At 41.4% G+C, this 19,234-nt stretch overlaps 1 protein-coding gene across 1 annotated transcript in view; it reads left to right on the top strand.

Moving 5' to 3' along the window:
* The first annotated feature begins 1,279 nt into the window (after positions 1 to 1,279).
* Positions 1,280 to 19,234, top strand: part of LOC135499395 (rab3 GTPase-activating protein catalytic subunit-like) — a 34,331-nt gene continuing 16,376 nt past the window's right edge. The window contains exons 1-7 of the mRNA XM_064790140.1: positions 1,280 to 1,291; positions 1,821 to 1,949; positions 2,672 to 2,828; positions 4,793 to 4,871; positions 6,848 to 6,967; positions 7,989 to 8,154; positions 8,509 to 8,608. Of these exons, the coding sequence (XP_064646210.1) occupies positions 1,280 to 1,291; positions 1,821 to 1,949; positions 2,672 to 2,828; positions 4,793 to 4,871; positions 6,848 to 6,967; positions 7,989 to 8,154; positions 8,509 to 8,608 (763 nt within the window). The remainder of the gene's footprint in view (positions 1,292 to 1,820; positions 1,950 to 2,671; positions 2,829 to 4,792; positions 4,872 to 6,847; positions 6,968 to 7,988; positions 8,155 to 8,508; positions 8,609 to 19,234) is intronic.

The raw sequence follows: 19,234 nt of genomic DNA, 5'->3' as shown, positions 1-19,234 counted from the left end.
ATATGTATATGTATATATACATATAGTGTAGGTAAGATTGGAAATCGGGTTGGAGAGTCAGCGTGGGAGGCAACGTTCGGATTCAGAGTCGGCTTTCACGGTATGGAACTCCGGATCCGAGGGGAAAAAAACGTGGAAAAGACCACCCTATACTAAAAACAATTACTTTTGGCTAGGGTACTGTAAGGTATTTGTATTTTGAGGGTATTCTAAGGTAAATAAGGGGGTAAATTTGTCCCTGCAATACATTTGCTTCCTTGTGATTGGTTGAAAGTTTTGCTGGTGTAGGCTACACTATTTAGGTTCAGAAAAACATTTCGCGGGGCTTGAAGAAAGGATCGGAATTCCGCAAAAGCCTACAAATCTGGGAAAAACTATGTACGGTCGTTGTATGCAAAATGTACAGCGCTAGCGGATTTAACAGTGTGCATAACCCATTGCGACGGTGGGAGGAGATGGGGCAAGCACTGCACCTCCGATGTGAGGTCTCATTAGGGAGCTTTTTTTATTCATGCGCGCCCCCCCCCCCCAGTTCCTAAAATCATTGATTTCTCGGTCCTCACAGTATGTCAGTGTTGATTCGAGCAGTTGTTTTGGCAAAGACATGTTTTTTTTGAGTTTTTGAAACCTAGAGCGCTACTCAATAGGCGGCTAACAAGAAACTACGCATTTTACTGTTGTTGCCGACGTATGTGTACACTGAACTTGGGATGTGCGTCGGCCCCGTGTTGAAATGCCGTCCAGTGCCAGTTGGTGCGTTTTTTCGCTGATTTGTGCAAAATTCAACATATCTCAAAAGTTCAATGGTTGACCCTCGATTTTTTTTGGTTTTTTGTGTAGCGTAAGCAACTGTCTTTCATGGGAAAATGGTCACTGTAAGAATTTTTCAGGAAGAAATGTATAATATTTGGGGTTTTTCGTGATTGTCCGGCCCAATTGGCAATATTGCCATTTGGGATGGTGAACAGAGCTAGGAGCAAATGCGACGCTTATGATTTATTTAAAGAAATAAAATGCCCGATTTAACATCCTGCAGAATCAGGGGAATCGGGCGTTTCCAGTGATATACGACACAAATGGGTTGTCCTCATGCATTCACTTTGGAAACGCATTTTAAAATAGATGTTACATCCTGTTGGGGCACGTCTTCATCGCGTAGGCCTACATTTGGGAAAAACTCCCTAACGAGACCTGAGACACCTCCGATGGGAGACACCATGAGGCTCCACGGCCAAGCTGGATTTCTCGTGCTGTAGTTTATATACGACTACAATCAATCATGGCGGAAGAGGTAGGCCAAAATCAAATTTTCTACAAAAATGACCGAATAACAGCAATTTCTAAGTCGCTGACACACTGTTAGTCAACGAACATACATATTGACTACATTCAGGTTGTATTCTACATTCACATGGACCTTTGATAGCCGGTGATGAAAGCATAGGGAGGCGGAAGCTTATTTCGCCAGGTCCCTTAAGAAACTACCACCCCGTTCCCCATATCGGTCACTAATACATTATTCCAGTACATTTGCTTCTCCTTGTAATGGTCACCCTTTCACCCCTACTTATCCACTAAATGGTTGCTTCCTGCTCGCATTCGATGGGTTTGAGTTGGCTATAGTGTTGACGCCCACGCCCACGGTCACGGTGTGACGTCATGACGTCAATCTGGTGTGATTCGCATGGCATATTGATGCAATTCCTTTGTGTTGCTACTGTTTTCAGTCTCCAGGCATTGTCAACAATCACTTGTTATAGTCTTAAAATTTTCTGCCAACATAAGGGGCCTACATTGTACGTTTTGTGTTTCACTTTCAGGACACGGAAGTTTTTGAAATTACCGACTTCACGACCGCATCAGAATGGGAGCGTTTCATCTCGCAGATTGAGGAGCTTGTTCATGAATGGAAATTAGCCGATATCCGCTCCAAAACACCCCTGAGGAAGGTTCGTCAGAGTTGCAGATTACCTAGGGCTTGTTTGTGTTCACGATTGCCTATTATTTAACTGTTTTCACGATATAATGCCAGTTGTTGGTTGTTTCTGACAGAAAGTGCAGCAGTCAATGGAAATGATTTTATCAGAAACTGCCAAGCCCAAAGTAAAAATACTTTACTCTGCCAGAAGCTGACAAAGGCATGACCAAAAATACCTTTCTTGCCAAGGACCTGGCATAGATAAAGAGTTTGGAAGTAAACAGTTAAGAGTATCAGCAAAATTTGGCTGCCATTTTTATTAGGGGTAACACTATTACTCTAATAAATCATGAATAAACAAACTTTACTAGTGTCAAATCTATCGAAAAGTATGTTAATGAGTAAAGTTGATTTGTACCATGAACATTCAAAAATGCCTGCAAAGGGGTCAACTGGGTCTCAAAGATTTTTTAAAATCTCAAGATAAAAAAGTTTGATTTTCCGCACCTTGTTTTGAATACCTTACTTAGTGTTTCAGCCAGGATTTCAAAAAGGCAGGGCAACTTAGACTCAGAAAAGGCAGGAGCAATTTTCACCTCAAAAAAAGGCATTTTTCAACGCAGAAATTTCTACTTTTATTTGAAAAGTCAACAATTTTTTTATAATTTTATGGTACAAAAGCAACCTAGAAATGAAAGAAGTATCCTGCCGTTGTCTTCTTACTTAACTTTTTAATTCTATTATTTCATAAAGAATGAACTTGCCCTTGGAAATTGGGATGAGAAGGCCGAACCAATTCTATTTGCCGACTTTAAATTCTTCATCACACGTCATTGGCTGAAGCGAGAAGAGGATGCAGTGCACAGTACACAAGAAACAGCAACAGATGGCGAGACGGAAAATGAGTCAGGTGAGTGGAGTATTTACGGTAAAATGAAAATGACGTCCTGTTTCCTTTTGTCAACAATTGTCTTGACGTCTTCTGGTTGTGGCCTCCTTAGTACGTCTGATTGTGAAGCGTCGTATCACGTCACATCCTCATCCATAGTCCCATCCGCTGTCGATGAGTCCGCTGCCAACCAAATTTCATCCTGTTTTCCAACGAGTGGTTGAATCTGCATGGCCTCCAGCATCATTTCGTGTTGGCTTGAGGTCTCCGAATGGCTGGGGGGGGGGGGGGGGAGGGGGGCTCCCTCCAGGGGCATATTATGCAGTGATTGACCTGGAATAGGTTGTGGGATATCTGTTCGCAGCTTCCCTAAGATCTCAATCGATGCTATGTCCTCAGCACTCCGGGCTTTCCAACTGGTATAAGCAGGTTGTTGGGGCAACATGCTGAACAAGGGGAACCAGAAAACCGACATGGGGGCTGACAGGCAAACAAATTTCAATTTGTTTTTCGTTTTTTACTCCCCGCCATTGACCCTATCACATTCTTACCAAGAAACACATGGCAAATGTGTATAAATAAGTCTATTTCAGCCTCGAATTCTTTCTTATTAGGGCTAATAATGCATCCAATCAATCCCGAAAAGTGAGTTTGGGGTCCTCGCGCATTTTTCTTGGCATTATTTCTACATCAAAGACCATCATCGACAACGACAAAACCTTGGTCTTGGTCAAATAGGTCAAGTTTGAAATTATTTTATCTTTCAGTTTCATATAACGCACAAAGAATAGTTTAACTTTTTAAAACAACTCTTGGCTATCACGCCTTAAGAATGCATACTGATCCACTCTTTCGAATCAGTGATCAAATGTTCTATCCAACTCACCCAATTCTGACCTCATGGAGTCGGGGCTCTAGGAAAATTCGTCCCCGGATAATTCGTCCCCGGAAAACTCGTCCCCGGAAAATTCGTCCCCGAGAAAATTCGTCCCTGGAAAAATCGTCCCCGAGGAAAATTCGTCCCCAGATAATTCGTCCCCGTGGATAATTCGTCCCTGGAAAATTCGTCCCCGGAATATACGTCCCCGAGGATAATTCGTCCCCGGAAAATTTAACAAAAGTTGAAAGTTTCTGACATTACTTTCTAGTAATAACTACTACCTACTCCTTTCGACTTTTCTCATTCAGTGTTATATCTCTATTTACTACCCTACTAGCTAGTTACCTACTCCACTTTTTTCATAGTAGGTAGAGGTAGGCAGGCGAAATAAATTTTTTTTTCTTCAAATAAGTATTTTTACTGGTCAGAATGAAAGAAAAGCTCTAAATTCTTCAATAAAATATTTTGCCTGCCTACCTCTACCTACTATAAAAATAGTGGGGTAGGTAACTAGCTAGTAGGGTAGTAAAGAGAGATATTACACTGAATGAGAAAAATCGAAAGTAGTAGTTACTACTACAGTCCATTCGACAAGGGTTTTAGAAAGTAAAGTCAGAAACTTTTAACTTTGTAAAATTTTCTGGGGACGAATTATTTTCGGGGACAAATTTTCCTAGGGGACGAATTATCCTGGGACGAATTTTCCTTGGGGACGAATTATCCGGGGACGAATTATCCTCGGGGACGAATTATCCGGGGACGAATTTTCCTAGGGGACGAATTATCCTCGGGGACGAACTATCCAGGGACGAATTTGCGGGGACGAATTTTCCGGGGACGAATTTTCCGGGGACGAATTATCCGGGGACGAATTTTCCTGTAACCTGGAGTCGGTATACCATTTTCTTTTTCCTCGTAACTCTGCCATGACAATTTTTACTGACATGCATCAAAATGGTAAAGGCTGTCTGGCAACACATAAAACCATGCCATGAATTAAAGGGACCATCCACAATTGCCAAGCGGATCGAAATATTTGTTACCCCTAATTGTTTCCCGTAAGTGGTACAAGACTCAAAATAGTTATTTCACCATTCTGTTGCAGAAGTACTTCCACCAGCTCTCCAAGACATGATGAATACAGAGAATGACTTCCCAGCTAGAGCACACTGCTTGTGTCGCTGGTATGTGTCTTTCAACTTGATTTTACCCCATGTGGGGATCATGGTCCTGGAGGGTTTCGGCTGCCATGCCTCTTCTATTTGCTATTAGAACGGTTAAGATGAATTTCTGACTCGATTTTGCAACGGAATTATAGTCATCTGCATGCCGACTTACCAGCAGTGAATGTCAATCCTAAAGTCTCCTCCTTTCACCGCCAAAGCAATAGGGCGGGAAATCCGTCAGACGCACACTCATCAACAGGTGGCCAATGAAATTGCTCTACCCAAGATGATTGAATGATGCCCTGAATTGATATTGCTAACCTCGCTTGATGATCAGGTTACCCTCATTCTATACAACACGCACAGTGCATATGTGTCAGGTCAGCATGCCTGGGACCACCCAAACAATAACTGTTATTACTCATTGAACACCTGGTCTTCCATCACGACAATGGCTTTCAGTGCATGTCCCGTGCGACACCCCCGAGTGTAATGTTAGTATTGTCGCGATATGGACGTTATAGGAAAGGATGGGAATACACGGAGACTACAAATAATGTCGTCAAAGTCTGATCAGGGGGGAGTTGATCAGCGGTGAAGGATGGTTATACGCACAACGACGGTGGGTCGGCATGGTCATCTACACTGACTCCAGACTCCTTCAGTTGAACTAATTTGAAGAAAGACTTCAGTTGAACCACTTTTACTTGTTAAGGATTTAAAGAATACCGAAACATTTTAATTGGAAGTGTGCATAAGTCACAAATAATGGGCTCAGTACACAATCAAATCTGCTATATAGATAGGGTCTGTGTACATTTTGTAAACATACATTTTTGCGATTTAAAAACAAAAATTCAATGCTGGGATTTTCATCAAACTTTGCAGAAGTGTAGTCCTATAACTTGTCAATGTCATAAGTGTATTTGAATAAGTTCCAATGATTCTAAATTGTTTTATTAGTGTTTTCGTGAGACATGCCAGAATATGACACGATGCGGGGCCGTGTTTACTGCCTGTGAGAGAATATCTTTCCGACCCCGTAAAATCTAGAAAAGGAGTCCCTATTTCAAAAGCGACCTGAATCTTGTTAGTTGATATATCATTCAAAATCAAAAAAGCCTAAAATGATGTTTGCAAACCAAATAACTAACATTCCAGGTGGTATTTAGGCATGACAGGGCTTTTTAAGCATACATGTACATATTTGTCCCACCATACCACTGAACAGTTAATAGTGATCTCAGCCCTAATGTATTCATATTTCAAGTCGGGAGCGGTGGCTTCCGACTTGGAATATGTGACTCACTCTACCAAAACTAGGCGCTTGTCGCATCTGAACTCGACAGGTTGATACGGACTTGTTGTTCATTTCCCTATTGTAGACCTTTTGTGAAATCTATTACAAACTGATTTGGTCACATTTTACAAAAGGTCTACAATAGGGAAATGAACAACAAGTCCGTATCAACCTGTCAAGTTCAGATGCGACAAGCGCCTAGTTTTGGTAGAGCGGGTCACATATGACTTTGTTATTTCCACCCTTTGCTAAGTTCTGGATAATAAGTTCAATTATTCATGTGGATCAAGATCTGTTCTTCGATGCAATTCAATCAAACACATCACTTTATAACTGTATTATTCAGTCTCAGACGAATCAGTGTTGGAAATTCATCTTAGCCTCTCTTTAATCCGAGCAGAGCCCGTACCAGTAGCTAACATTTTTTCAGCAAAGCAGTTCATGAGCTTGTGGAGAAACAAATTTGATGCAGGGGTTCACCTGGATGTGTGGGAGGTCCCAATTGAAAACAAATGGTTGGCAATGTGGACTGATCGGATGTTGATAAAGAGGTCTCAGGACATTGAGTAATTCAGTGACTTTTAACGCAAAAAGCTTTTGTGTCAGGAACCAAAACGTTTGAGTTTTAGTTGTTTGTTGCTTCTGTCCGCAGAACATCAACAGATTGAATTCTTCCTTGTTCTCATTTACGCAGGTATGGCCTTCGAGAATTCATCACCATCGCCCCGGCGGGCCAGTCCGATTCAATCGTCTCTGAAAGCAAGGTCAAGATCCTACTGAGTTCTGTCTCGATAGCTATCAGTAACACTGGATGGTGAGTAGTCGCGAGCTAGATTACCTTTCGCAGTATTGTGAGCTAGATTACCTTTCACAGTATTGTGAGCTAGGTCGTCTTAAGTGCGAATGATGATTGTTTGTGTAACTAAGTGTCGCTCCGCGGGGGTAGTTAGCCATCTGACAGGCGACAAGTGTAGAGGGGATGCCTCCTCAAAGTCCCACCGCAAATCCTTTATCATATTGGGTGTCCCAAAGAAGGTAAACCGCTTTTTGCCAAGTATTTTCTCAGCGATAGATTAACCGAATTCATTGAAAATTTTCACAGAGTAACCTTAGGGTACCATCAACAAGTCTGCAAAATATCTAAGACTAGTACTGGAAGAGTGCGGTCGACAATTTTGCGAGTATTGTCAAATTTAAAACGGCATGTAAAAAAATGCAATATCAGAGCTGCACAATTTGACCTTCATCACGTTCATGCCAGCTGCGAGGTGTTGGCATCTGTCAATCAGTGTCAGTCTAAAAATAGCCTGTCTGCGTGTCAAGTCTATCTACCCAGAGCTATCTGGATTTCAGGTGCAAGTGGCTTTGCTTCACACAGCCACAATTTGTAGAAAGATCCCAACCCGCAAGAGAAAGGGGGTGGCAAGATTTCAACTATAATAGCTAGACCATGCATATCTAATCATCTGCTTGTTTACCAATTTGCTCGTGGCTCTGTTATCATGTCCGCCTTGATCAGGTCTTCAAATTGTGCTGGAATGTCTTATGAAATAGACCTGTATCAGACACCTGATCTTAGGATAATAACAAATGTGACACGTTCTAGCAAAACCAGTCGCATGTCGCACATAAGATGAGCCTAGATGGCACCAGGAGATAAGAGAAGAAATTGATGTCGTCAGATTTTACAAAAGGCAGACAATAGTGAAATGATCAAACAGTCCGTCTCAACCTGCCAAGCTCAGAGCGACATGCGACTGGTTTTGCTGGAATGGGTCACAAATTGAATCCAACAGCATTGGATATATAAGACATAACACGATTCCTCTTTCCAGTTTAGTGCCTATATTTGTCCAAGTCCATCACAGGTGGCGTAAGTACTATGCCGGAGGCTGCGAGGTTCCAGGGCTGCGTACAAACTTCGAAATGGTGCACCTAAAGCGTGTTCCGAAACAGTTCTATCATTTGCATGGCCTGTTGGATCTGTTCAAGACAAAATTGGTAAGATTTGAGTATTGGTTGGAGGTTCCCCTCACACACTGTCTCATTGGCTGGAGGTGTGGCCTTGGTCAATTTTAGTAATGTTATCGTGATCTTGGCTTGATTTCTGTGGAGACCAGGCTAGTAATATAGTATCCCAAAAGCACTTGGAGCAGGAAAATTTGGAAAAGCGCCATAAAACTACTTGTTATTATTACATTTATTACCATTATTACCTTGTTTTAGCATGCTTAGAATACTGTTCACCCATTAATATGTCTTATCACAAACAGGATGCAAAAGTTAGGTAGTTTATCATAGAGTAGGCATGGTGTTTTCTTGCAGTATTGTTAAAAAAAACTCTTGATATTGCAGGCATGCCCAATCTCGCCTCTACCACCCGTGTCAGTGTCCGTTAGATTTACCTATGTTCTAAATGATTGGACGACATTTGCTTGGACGCAGGTGCCACCTGGTGAGTATACTTCAACTGCAATTCTGCCGTCTTGAAGACTGTCACAGATGCCAGGTGGGTTGCCACTGCCTCACCTCAAAGGTTGTTACTGTTGAGTCTCTCACCCTGTTGTGGTATAACAGCTTGTGAACAGATGAACCTCTCTATTAAGGACAACCTTGAAACTGACAAATACTGTCCCTAATTAAGAGGTGTCTGATTACAGAGGTCAAATTTATAAATGGATAATGGATCCAATGCAGTGCCCTCAGTTGAGAGGGTGTCCTTAATAGAGAGATGTCTAATAAGGAAGGTTTCACTGGCCTACAATAACCTGTATTTAGCCTTCTGTTTCGTGAGGGGCAATTACTTAGGAGGGAGGATCTTTGGATATATCTGGCAAGGTCTTCTTCAGTAAATCACTAAGCTCTTCCCCAGAAGTAAGCGATATTAACTCAGATCGTGGCTGTTATGTCTTGAATCTTTGCTAAACCTAGAGCTTCATTGATGGTTTTGCGCTTCCTCCCTCACATATTCTTCTTCTTCATCAGTGTTTACTCTGCACTTGTTCTTCTCCGGGTTGAATTCCTCCCCAAGGCCAGATGAGCGTTTTTTGCTTCTCACTTGGTGCCAATTCCCTGTGTCCATACAAGTGCGTCATAAGCAGAGCCTGCTATACTAACATTTATAAGAAGTACATTCCAATGGCCCAATTCTTTGTTTTTATAGGGTGGAAAGTGCACATATCAAATGCCGCCAGGGTATAGCCCATTGAAATGTTGCCAGATTCGCATTGAAATACCCTTTCATGTTCTTCTTCTGGTCGTATTCCTTCCCCAAGGCCAGATGAGCGTTTTTTGTGTCTCATTTGGTGCCAATTCACCCTGTACATACAAGTGCGTCATAAGCAGAGCCTGCTATACTAACACTAACAAGAAGTACATTCCAATGGCTCAATTCTTTGTTTTATAGGGTGGAAAGTGCATAAATATAGCCGATTCGCATTGAAATACCCTTTCGTAACAATAGAATGTGACCGATGGACTCTACTTCTGGGAGATATAGCATACTCGCTTGTACACTGTGCAATTGATTTTATGACTTCAGCTTTGGCCAGAGATTGAGTCAATGCAAGCTACTCATATTTCTCAGTTGGCCTCACCTTGGCACCTGAGTCCTTAGTGTGGCCCCCCTTTCTAGGGGATGGCCATCTTGATTTTGACCCCCTTTCTCGGGGACTTTTTTGTAAGAAAACACCTTTTTAACCCATTGATATCATGTCATCTTCATTATTTATGAGTGTTATACTGAAAACAAGCTGAAATGAGTCAAGTGTCACACATTTTCATGGGAAAAAACCCCTTTTGACTAGTTGCAAGAATTCTTCTGAAGTACCCCCTTTTCTCTTTTTCTGGGGGATTTGACACCCTAGAATTGAACACAAAATGACCCCCTTCCCCTAGAAAACTGGAATGCACACGCAGCCCCCTAAGCTAACTGACTTGGGGGGCCGGGGTGTGGCTACATTCCTTTGATTGTTAACTTTTAATCAGCACCGGGGTCGGCAGAAGTAAAATTCCCGATTTCGCATCTGTTTGCACATGAGTAAGTATACCTTGGTTACATATGAGTGTGCTTCGGTAACCAAAGCAAAACCTCGAAAACATTTTCAAACTCCTGCCAATCATTGTACCAATTCTAAGGCCTCAAAGCAGTTCTGAGATCTCCATGGCTAAAGAGCCCACTCAAAACTGAGTGAAAGCATTTTAAATTGCACAGGCACTCAATATTTCATAATGACACTTCAGTTGAAGTTTTTGATGTTTTTCCATGCAATTATGAAACATTGGCTGTGGAAATTTGAAAGGGCATTCCTTTTTAGTTGATCAATATTTGTGAACAAGGTGTCTGCACTGGCTTATTGTTGACTGTTGACCGAGTTATATTTGCGACCATTTTATTTTTGCTATTTGGGAGGGGAATGCAAGCAAAAAAGTTCACATTAGGCTTCGAAACATTACTCACAGTTTACATTATGTCTTTATGCCATTGCGATAGCTTGAGAAACTAGCTCCAAATTTGTCTGACGTGCAATTGTTTATAAACATAAACACAGCAGCATGATGCGGTAGGAAAATTTCCTGAAAAGGCTTTCATGTCGTTTTAAAACCAAACTCAGCAACCATGAAATAATCTTCTATTTGATTTGGGTTTCACTTCCAAGTTGTAGTGGCCCCTGGGAGGCAGATTAGATGAGAATAACAGTCACTCCAAATGTCATACTGTCAGCTGATGAAAGGTACTGTAAACTGCATGAGTTTTACAGGCATTTTATTTTTGCCGATTACACGAATAACCTATATTCACAAAAATAAAATCACGATAAAGCATTTTTTGCTGAAAAACCGAAGGAATTTTAATGTACGTAAAAAGGATATTGTACTTTTTTCCAAAATTTTTACCAATGAAAAAAATGTTGTGCAAATTAGGCGATTTGAGATAATAAATTGGGATGTTGTGATTCGGTTGGCAGCACAGATCAATAGCCCACGACCACTATGACTCGTCCCTGCAGCAAAGCGGATGTGGATTTATCTAACTTTTCAGAGAAGAAAAAAATGGTCAACTTTTCCGCAATCACCTATCAACCTGATCGATACAAATACGGCTGCGGCTGGTTTTCCCAGAGTTTGCCACGAGTGAACTTGTGGGTTATGTATGAAGTAGTTTGTTAGAGTTAGTCAGTATATACCAACCCGCAGGTTTGAAAAAAATCTGTTAAACACTGTTCGTTTTTCATTTCCGGTATACCATTGTCTAATATCTACCAGTGCCCCAACTCACTAGTCAACATGTAACTTTGCATCGAGTATTCTCCACATTTTGTTCTAAGCAGCAAGTGTATAGAGTGCAAAACTGCACGTTTGGATTGATCATGTTTACTTGTTTTGAAAGCTGACACATTTGAGCCTTTGTTTTTTTTATCTCTGACATTTTCAGATCGGTATTTTTTCGAAAATTCCGAAGTGTTTTACTTAGCGCTTGTTCATTGAACTTTTCTAGTTTTGTACATATCCCTACATGTACATGCAGTGCTTTAAAAGTTTTAAAAATGTGTAGTTAGTATATGACAAATACTTCTCTTTTCCGCAAAGAAGATATTGTAATATTGTTCAATCTAGTTATTCTTAATAAGTTACATGTTGGTAATAGCAACTCTCCATCAGGTATTCATCGATCTAATGACCAACAATGGTAAATTAATTTGGAATTTAACAAATCATGTTCTGTTTTATGATGTTTGAAAATTTTTTCCTGTCCCTGGATAATTATTTTCTAGACTTGGAGACTGCATTGCAAAAGATTTTCACTTCAAACATGTCAGACATTTGTCTTTTTCGGAAAACTTTCTTGCTGATTGTCTAAAACTATTGTTTTGTTATCACGCACCATTGCGAAAATTCCAGCAGGTTTTCTATTCGAAAACACATGGTAACAAAATGACACTCTCCACTCTGAAATTTCAGACATGCGTCGGGACAGCGGGTCCTGTCGTAAGTATTGTGATGTGTGTTGATAGAATATTCATTGTTAGTCTTAATTTGGTGTAAATTTGTTAGAGATGGCCACAACAATATGCACACAAGTCATACTCTGTGTTAGTTCATAGGTAGTGTGATATGCAGAGTTGATATCCCTGAAAATCCTTTCTAAGTGGTCAGTGATCAGGCATAGCAAGTCATAGGCCTGATCATTGACCTCATAGAGGTCATTTTACAGCATCACCGGTAAGTTCAGCTGTCTGTATGTACTGTACATGTAATTGTCGTGCTGTCCCAAAAAATTTAATGGTTGGTGTAGCAAGGGCATGAATGCTCTTGTTAACAAAATGCCACAACAGCACACAATGCTATAGCCTCTACTCTGTTAGGCAAACATGTCAAAAGTCCTTTCACTAACATTTCAGATTTTAGGTTGCGCAGAGGTGATGACTCATGTGAGTAAGATTCCTTCCTTTAAGAGGAGGCAGTGTGATCGGCTGAAAGTTGCATGGCTTATTTGTAGGCTACCAATCGTCAATAATCGTGATTCCTATTTCTCATTAATCTTTTTCATCTTGCTCTTCCATTTGCTGTATTCACTGTTGTCAGTGTTCGATTGGAAAATGATCTACAGTTCCTTTCTCTATTCTGGTTATCAGCATATCATGTCATGTTCATCATTGCTTGAAGTGACTGTAGTGGTACTTCCACTACAGGAAACTCCGGTGTGTGTCCGAGTTTATTCTGATTCCACCACAGGATCTCTAAGTTGAATAGGCCCGGAGCTAATAACACCAGGTTTATTATACCCGGCGATCATCGGTAGGTTTCGCACCCAGTTCCGGATCGGCACCAGAGTTTTCTGTAGTGGAATACCAATATCACCGGAGATAACAGTTGTATAGATACGGCGATAGGTTGCATGCCGATCGCTTAATACAAGTGCGCCACGTCTGTAACTGGGGAGCAAATTTTGGTATCACGACCTCAGGCATCTGTCGCCGAGTTTATCAACCTTACATGCAAACCTGTAGTGGAACACGAACCAAGAAATATCCGGGTTTATTTATATCCGGAGAGCCTCCGGATCTAGTAACACCGGGTTTGAAACCTGTAGTGAAAGTAAGACTTGTATTCCTTTAATGCAGCACCTGACAGGGTCTAAAGACATGATATCTGGTACCTACATTTCAGGATAGTCACACTGATGCGAATAAATCCGATTTCCAACTTTCAATGGAGCATGGCGTTGTGAACTAATTGCATCATGACGCTGAAATCTTTCGGGTATTTCTTTGTGTCTTCATGTCAGACAACCTGACTGGGTACGCTACGTCATGTATGGCCACGCTGCTTGACTCCGCCAGGTGCTGCACTCTTATAGAGGAAAATCGATTATGGATAAGTAGCAGAGTAGTTTCGCCAATATATTATAAAGGCTAATTACTATGCCTGGGAAGACCTTCATGGTGCTCTTGTTTACCCAAAGACCCCAGTTCTGGATGTGTCAAGCATGGCAAACTTCAGTATCAGTGCATATCAGTTCAAACAAAAGCTTTGCTTATTATTTCAAATGAATACACAATGTACAAAGTTTTGAATAATATTTTTTGTACCAATCAAAGGCATAGATTCCCATGCTGGATGAACTTCGCCCCGAAACCATGTACTTTTTGAAATGCAGCACTGGTCAATTCTGATGGCCAAGTCACTTTGGTTTCCCCTTGAAAAATTGTTGAAATTGTTGACTTAAAATTGCTTTTTTTAATGTGTTGGCCCATATGTGGCGCCGTTTTAATTGTGTTGGCCCCAAACTTTAAAAAATGCCAGAGAAGGCACTGGCAAGGGTTAAGGAATCGACGCTATGTGGAATCTAATGAGAGATAAAGATAGAAATATATAAAATACTGACACTATTGTTCAGTTACAGGTAAATTCTTTTATTCATCAAACAGAAGCAAAGATATTTCTAACATAAAATCATGCTAAAACACAATCATTTTGAAAAATGTTGTTGCCAATAAATTGAGGGTGACGGGCCGTTACTTCTTAATTGTGTTGACTATCTCAATCCTTATTTCACACGCATCAAGAAGTTTTTACATTCATTCGTATACCAGTCATACTGCTAGTGGTTGGGCTGGGCCTTCAGGACAAGCACAAACATTTTAGAAAATTTAAACAAACTATCTGACAGTATTCAAACACACACACACATCCATGTAGTGGTCAATGTGAACTCCGTAGCCCCCCTGTTCAGACATCGAAGGTGATGCCGGATGCATTTGAATAATTGATACCAGCTATTTTCTGGCAATCAGTCTAAAAAAGTAGACTCCTTGGGATTATCATAATAGCAGGACCGGCGATTTCCTGGTAATCGTAGACGTTTTGTCGATGTTTTGGCAAAGTGAGAAATGGTACCCCATCAATATTGGCCAACTTAGTTTTTATTATGTGCACAACACATATTGTGTGGTAACATCAATGCATTGAGGGATGTTTTAGGGCTGGGGAGTTCTTCTAGTAATAACAGGTGACGCCACTGTTTCTTCATGAGTTCTTAACGCAGGAAATACGAATGAGCATGTGCGGACTTGGTAATTTACGGTCGTTCATCATAGTTGCTTGAGTGATCTGGTGGCGAACCCTGTACCACAGAATTGGAGTCAAGGTGGTTTCCTGGTGAATGATCAGGACACCCTGGGGGATATATTGTCGAATTGGACGAGCGTAGTTATTTGATAAAGTGTCGATTGCCTGAAAAGGGGGTGGACTCTTCCTCATTGACCGTGGCACAAGTCAACCCACTTCATACACTTACACTATGTTGAGAGGTACTGTATGTACACACTTCGTGACAAAATTTTAAAATAGTAATTTCAGGAAGGTGTACTTAATGTGGCTGCTTGTTCCGATTTCTAAAATGTACTTTAGTACAATACAAATTTTGAACAAAGTGTGGAAAAGATATTGGTTATATCATTTAACGTCCACTTCATTATTTGTGTTACAAATAATGTATAACCAATGTCATAAATTCAGGCTAGCTGAGTAAAGTGCTACCTGAACTCGGAGATATGTTCACAAATAACATATACCGCAAAAAAACTGCGAAACACCTTTGTACACCGTGAAAAATGTGGTTTCGCGAAACAATAATCAGTTTGGGTTATGTTGCAGTTGTCGTGAAATGAAGTCAGGAAAATTCTCATTTGAGAACAACAACCTTTATAAAACATGGTGGATATAAAAAATTTACCAGTTTCCGTTAGGATCATGGCCTTTACTGGGACTTTCTCTCAAAACAGGTCATTTAATTAAAAGAATATACATATTTCCACAGTTGTTTTGTGTTCTGGATGCAACAAATATCAGATATCCGTAAAATCAGAGCCAACATCACCAAACCAAAGCAAGCACCCCATGTACAATGCATGTGTTGGAATGCGAACCTGTATGATTTACCTCCGAATGGGAATTTGGAAATGAGGGTCATTCGTAGATTCCCACAGGCAGCTGACATTCTGTGCATTCTTACACTAGGGGATTCCGCACTCTGAAATCACCTTGGCGCGGATGGCAACTGTTTTCTCTTCATGTGAATCGGATATTATCCGGTATGCACTTGACAGACATCACCTACATCAGGCAGAAACTGCTGGACCAATTGAACCCGATATATGCAAGGTTTGCTGTACTCGACACCCATGCAGGGAAAATTACCAAACGACCTCAATTCACGTGTACTTTTACAAATCTCAGAGATGTCGATCAGATGTGGTGACTCGCACGATTCCCAAGGAGAAATCCAGAAGTGCTTTGCAGCAAGAGAAGAGGTTAAAAACCACAGATTTTAGAGTAACCTTTTCCTCAGCTATAAATGAAATAGTGTCAGTTTTGCAATTAAATAGTAAACGTAACGTGCATCTCATTTAAATTGTGCATAAAGACAAATACAGTCACTTTGACTACTCCCTGCTAGAGCTAAAGCTTGGGCCTCTCAAATATAAAGGAGTTCCTCCTGATCAGTGTGGGCGTACCCGTCCTGCTATTTAATCAGCATAGCAGTGTTACACTTATATCAAATTAAAGATGACAAAAGTGAATACAGCTGCACAACAAGCTGATAACGTAATGACATCTGACATCGTTGAGGCTTGCGCACATGAATGACTTCCTGTATTGTACAAGACCCATTGAATCCTAAACTATCAGGCGCTCATGCACACACCAACTCATACCAGAAGGGGATTCAGAAAACTCACATTGGCAGTCTGTTCTGGCACAAGCTTGTGCCCGCTACACGCGTGCTTGGCAAGCAATCTTGAACGACAAAGATGTTGATATGTAAATTCTCTAAACTATATCAAAATCTAATGCCAATGATTACATTTAATGCACAGACTCTTGATCATGTTGCCTTAGTGTCCGGTACGAAACCCACAGTGGTTGAGTGATTCCAGCTGCCCCCATCTTATCATGAGCGCAGGCTGGTGAACTGGTTAAGCTTGGCCACGGTGTTTATGTCTAAATTTACTCGTACTCAGTCATCCAGGTGTTTTTACAAAATAACACTATGATATTCAATCTGTTCTCCGGATCATCTACAGTTTCGCCATAGTCCACAATGGCTTCTTCAGTTCAGTACAGATGTTGTTCATGTCTTATCTGACAACTTCCCGTCAGAAGACTGCTGTCCTCGCAGCCGGTCCCACGTGTGACGCCATAGTGTTAAATTTACTGATGTGAAATGACTACTTCTGTCGCTTAAATCACAAGCCTGTGCCTGCAACACAAACAGAGTTGGCACTAATGGCATGATCTGCATTACAGTGTATGTGAAAATAAAACAACTGCAACAATCTTTTTTCTCATGTTCTGCATTACATCCAGACTCAAACTCAGTGATATAGATGGTCATAGTCTTACTTGCATGCTTTGACACTCATTCTATGTACAACAACAAATTCATGCTGACAACACACTCATGCTTGGCGGGCAGGTCATTCGCATAATGTTTCCTCACGTATACCGTCTTCCTATACCGCTGATACAAAATAACAGTGTCCACACATTGGGTGGGGTACGCAGTAGGGGGCGCTAATGGTGCCCAGTTCTCTCACAAGCTCATGCCTGTAACATACGCATGCTTTGCAGGGCGTTCGTTACAAAACTCACAAATTTTGAGAGGCTCTGACTTACTCACTGGATACCTGTGGCGTCCTATTCTATTCTCTATCACCACAGCCATATGAATTCGCACCAGGTTGACAACCACTGACTTATACTTTGCAAATCGTAAGAAATCTGTGAAAATGTATGATACGAAATGACTGATGAAGAAAATGCAGAAAATGAACAGGTGAAGGCACTGTACTAGAATGGACAGCACTAACCCTGTTGGACTACAGTGTGCAAGCTGGTCAGCGCTGGCCCGAATCATGAATGTCTCTGTACTGAAGTCTTGGTGTAAGCGTGCCTGGATGTTGCAATGGTAGGCAAGCACGTAATGCATGATTGCTAGGAATATCAAATATACCGGCGTGTATACGAGAATGAAGATGTACACTGTGCATATCACCCGCTGGAGACCAATCATCAAGATATCTATAATCGGCACAACCATCATGAAATAGGAGATAGCAACAAGGGCAAGGAGGTACTTCAGTATTAATAATATTGTCGAGAATGTCTGTAGGTTTGGATCGGAGCTGGTCAAGTCGTTAAATTCTATAGAGCTATGGAGCACCGTGATGATTGCCAGTGTGATGTAATGAATCCGGTAGAAGAGGGACATTTTGTGAATGTATCCAAGTCCCTCTTGTTGCAGCCAAGAAGGAAGGTTCTGAGTTCGTGACCTCCACCGTGAGGTGAGAAAGTACACAAGGCTTGTCAAGTCAAAGAAGATGCTGAGTAGTGATATGATGAAGAGAAAAAAGAACCCTATTCGCATGGTGTTCTTGTCAACCTTGAGTTGTTCCTTGACGAGTATGGTGTCGTTTCTGGTCCTGTTGAGGCTGAGGAATTGCACGAACAAGCTGTAGCACTTGATGTCAAAGCTGATGAAGACAAGAAGGTAGAGAAGACGAAAGAGTATTACCCAGGCGATGAGGTACGGGAGGTTGTGGGTCCAGATTGCATCCATCCAGGCTCGGATCACAGGATCTTGGAGGAGGTTACTCTCTGCGAGGGCTCGGAATTCCTCCTCAGTTGTATCGAAGAGGAGGTACAGTGGAGATCGTTTCTGTCGTTTACCGATTGCTGCGTAAGATGACATATCAAAGAGACAACAGCGGATTGTCCCAGTGCCACCAACGATTGTACGATCAACCCCAATGGTGTAAAGAATCTCTCTGAAGAAGGCATAACGTTTGAGCTTCAGGGCCATTTCTATTGGCCTCAATGCATTGAGGTTTTCTGAATGGAGCAAGTACTGCCGCTGGACATCGTGTTGTATCCTACTAATTAATATGCGGTAGATGTGGATGAAGTCTCTTTCTGATAGTGGTTGGTAGAAACTCGCAAGGATTAGTATATGGAGGACATTGTTGTGGTTTGCATCGGGCATGAATGGATTTGAACCTCGGTCTATCAGGAGATTGAAAACATTCTTCGATTTGAAGATAGCAGCTAAACTAAGTGGGCGGCACCCATTCATTTGACGAATTAAAAAACTCTCATTCACATCACTTGAGCTGAAGATCCCTGCAGGATATTCAAATTCAAAGTTTCCATTCAATAAACACTCCAAGCTTCCTTTGGGAGTTATTGCAATGGTTGCATCCACGTGAGTTGTGTCATCTCTGGCTATTGCCTCAAAGTATGTTTGGAAGATACCCATCGGGAATCCATTATCCCCAGCCTCGTATGGCTTCTCTTTCTCTGGGCTCATGTCTCTCGTTTCATAGAAGCTCCGCTTCCTATTCATTGCTAGATACTGTGACAAACTTGATAGATTCGATAAGTGCCTCCTAACACTCCATCGGTCATGCTCCCGGTCGGTACCTGGGTCATCACTTTCTATGCATATCATACTCAACTCAATATCGTCAAAGTTTCTCTCCTGGATGATCGTTGAGAATTCCTGATGGGATGACTTGAT

The sequence above is a fragment of the Lineus longissimus genome, chromosome 15, assembly GCF_910592395.1.
Source record: "Lineus longissimus chromosome 15, tnLinLong1.2, whole genome shotgun sequence".
Lineage (NCBI taxonomy): Eukaryota > Metazoa > Nemertea > Pilidiophora > Heteronemertea > Lineidae > Lineus > Lineus longissimus.
This window is presented reverse-complemented; position numbering and strand designations above follow the sequence as displayed.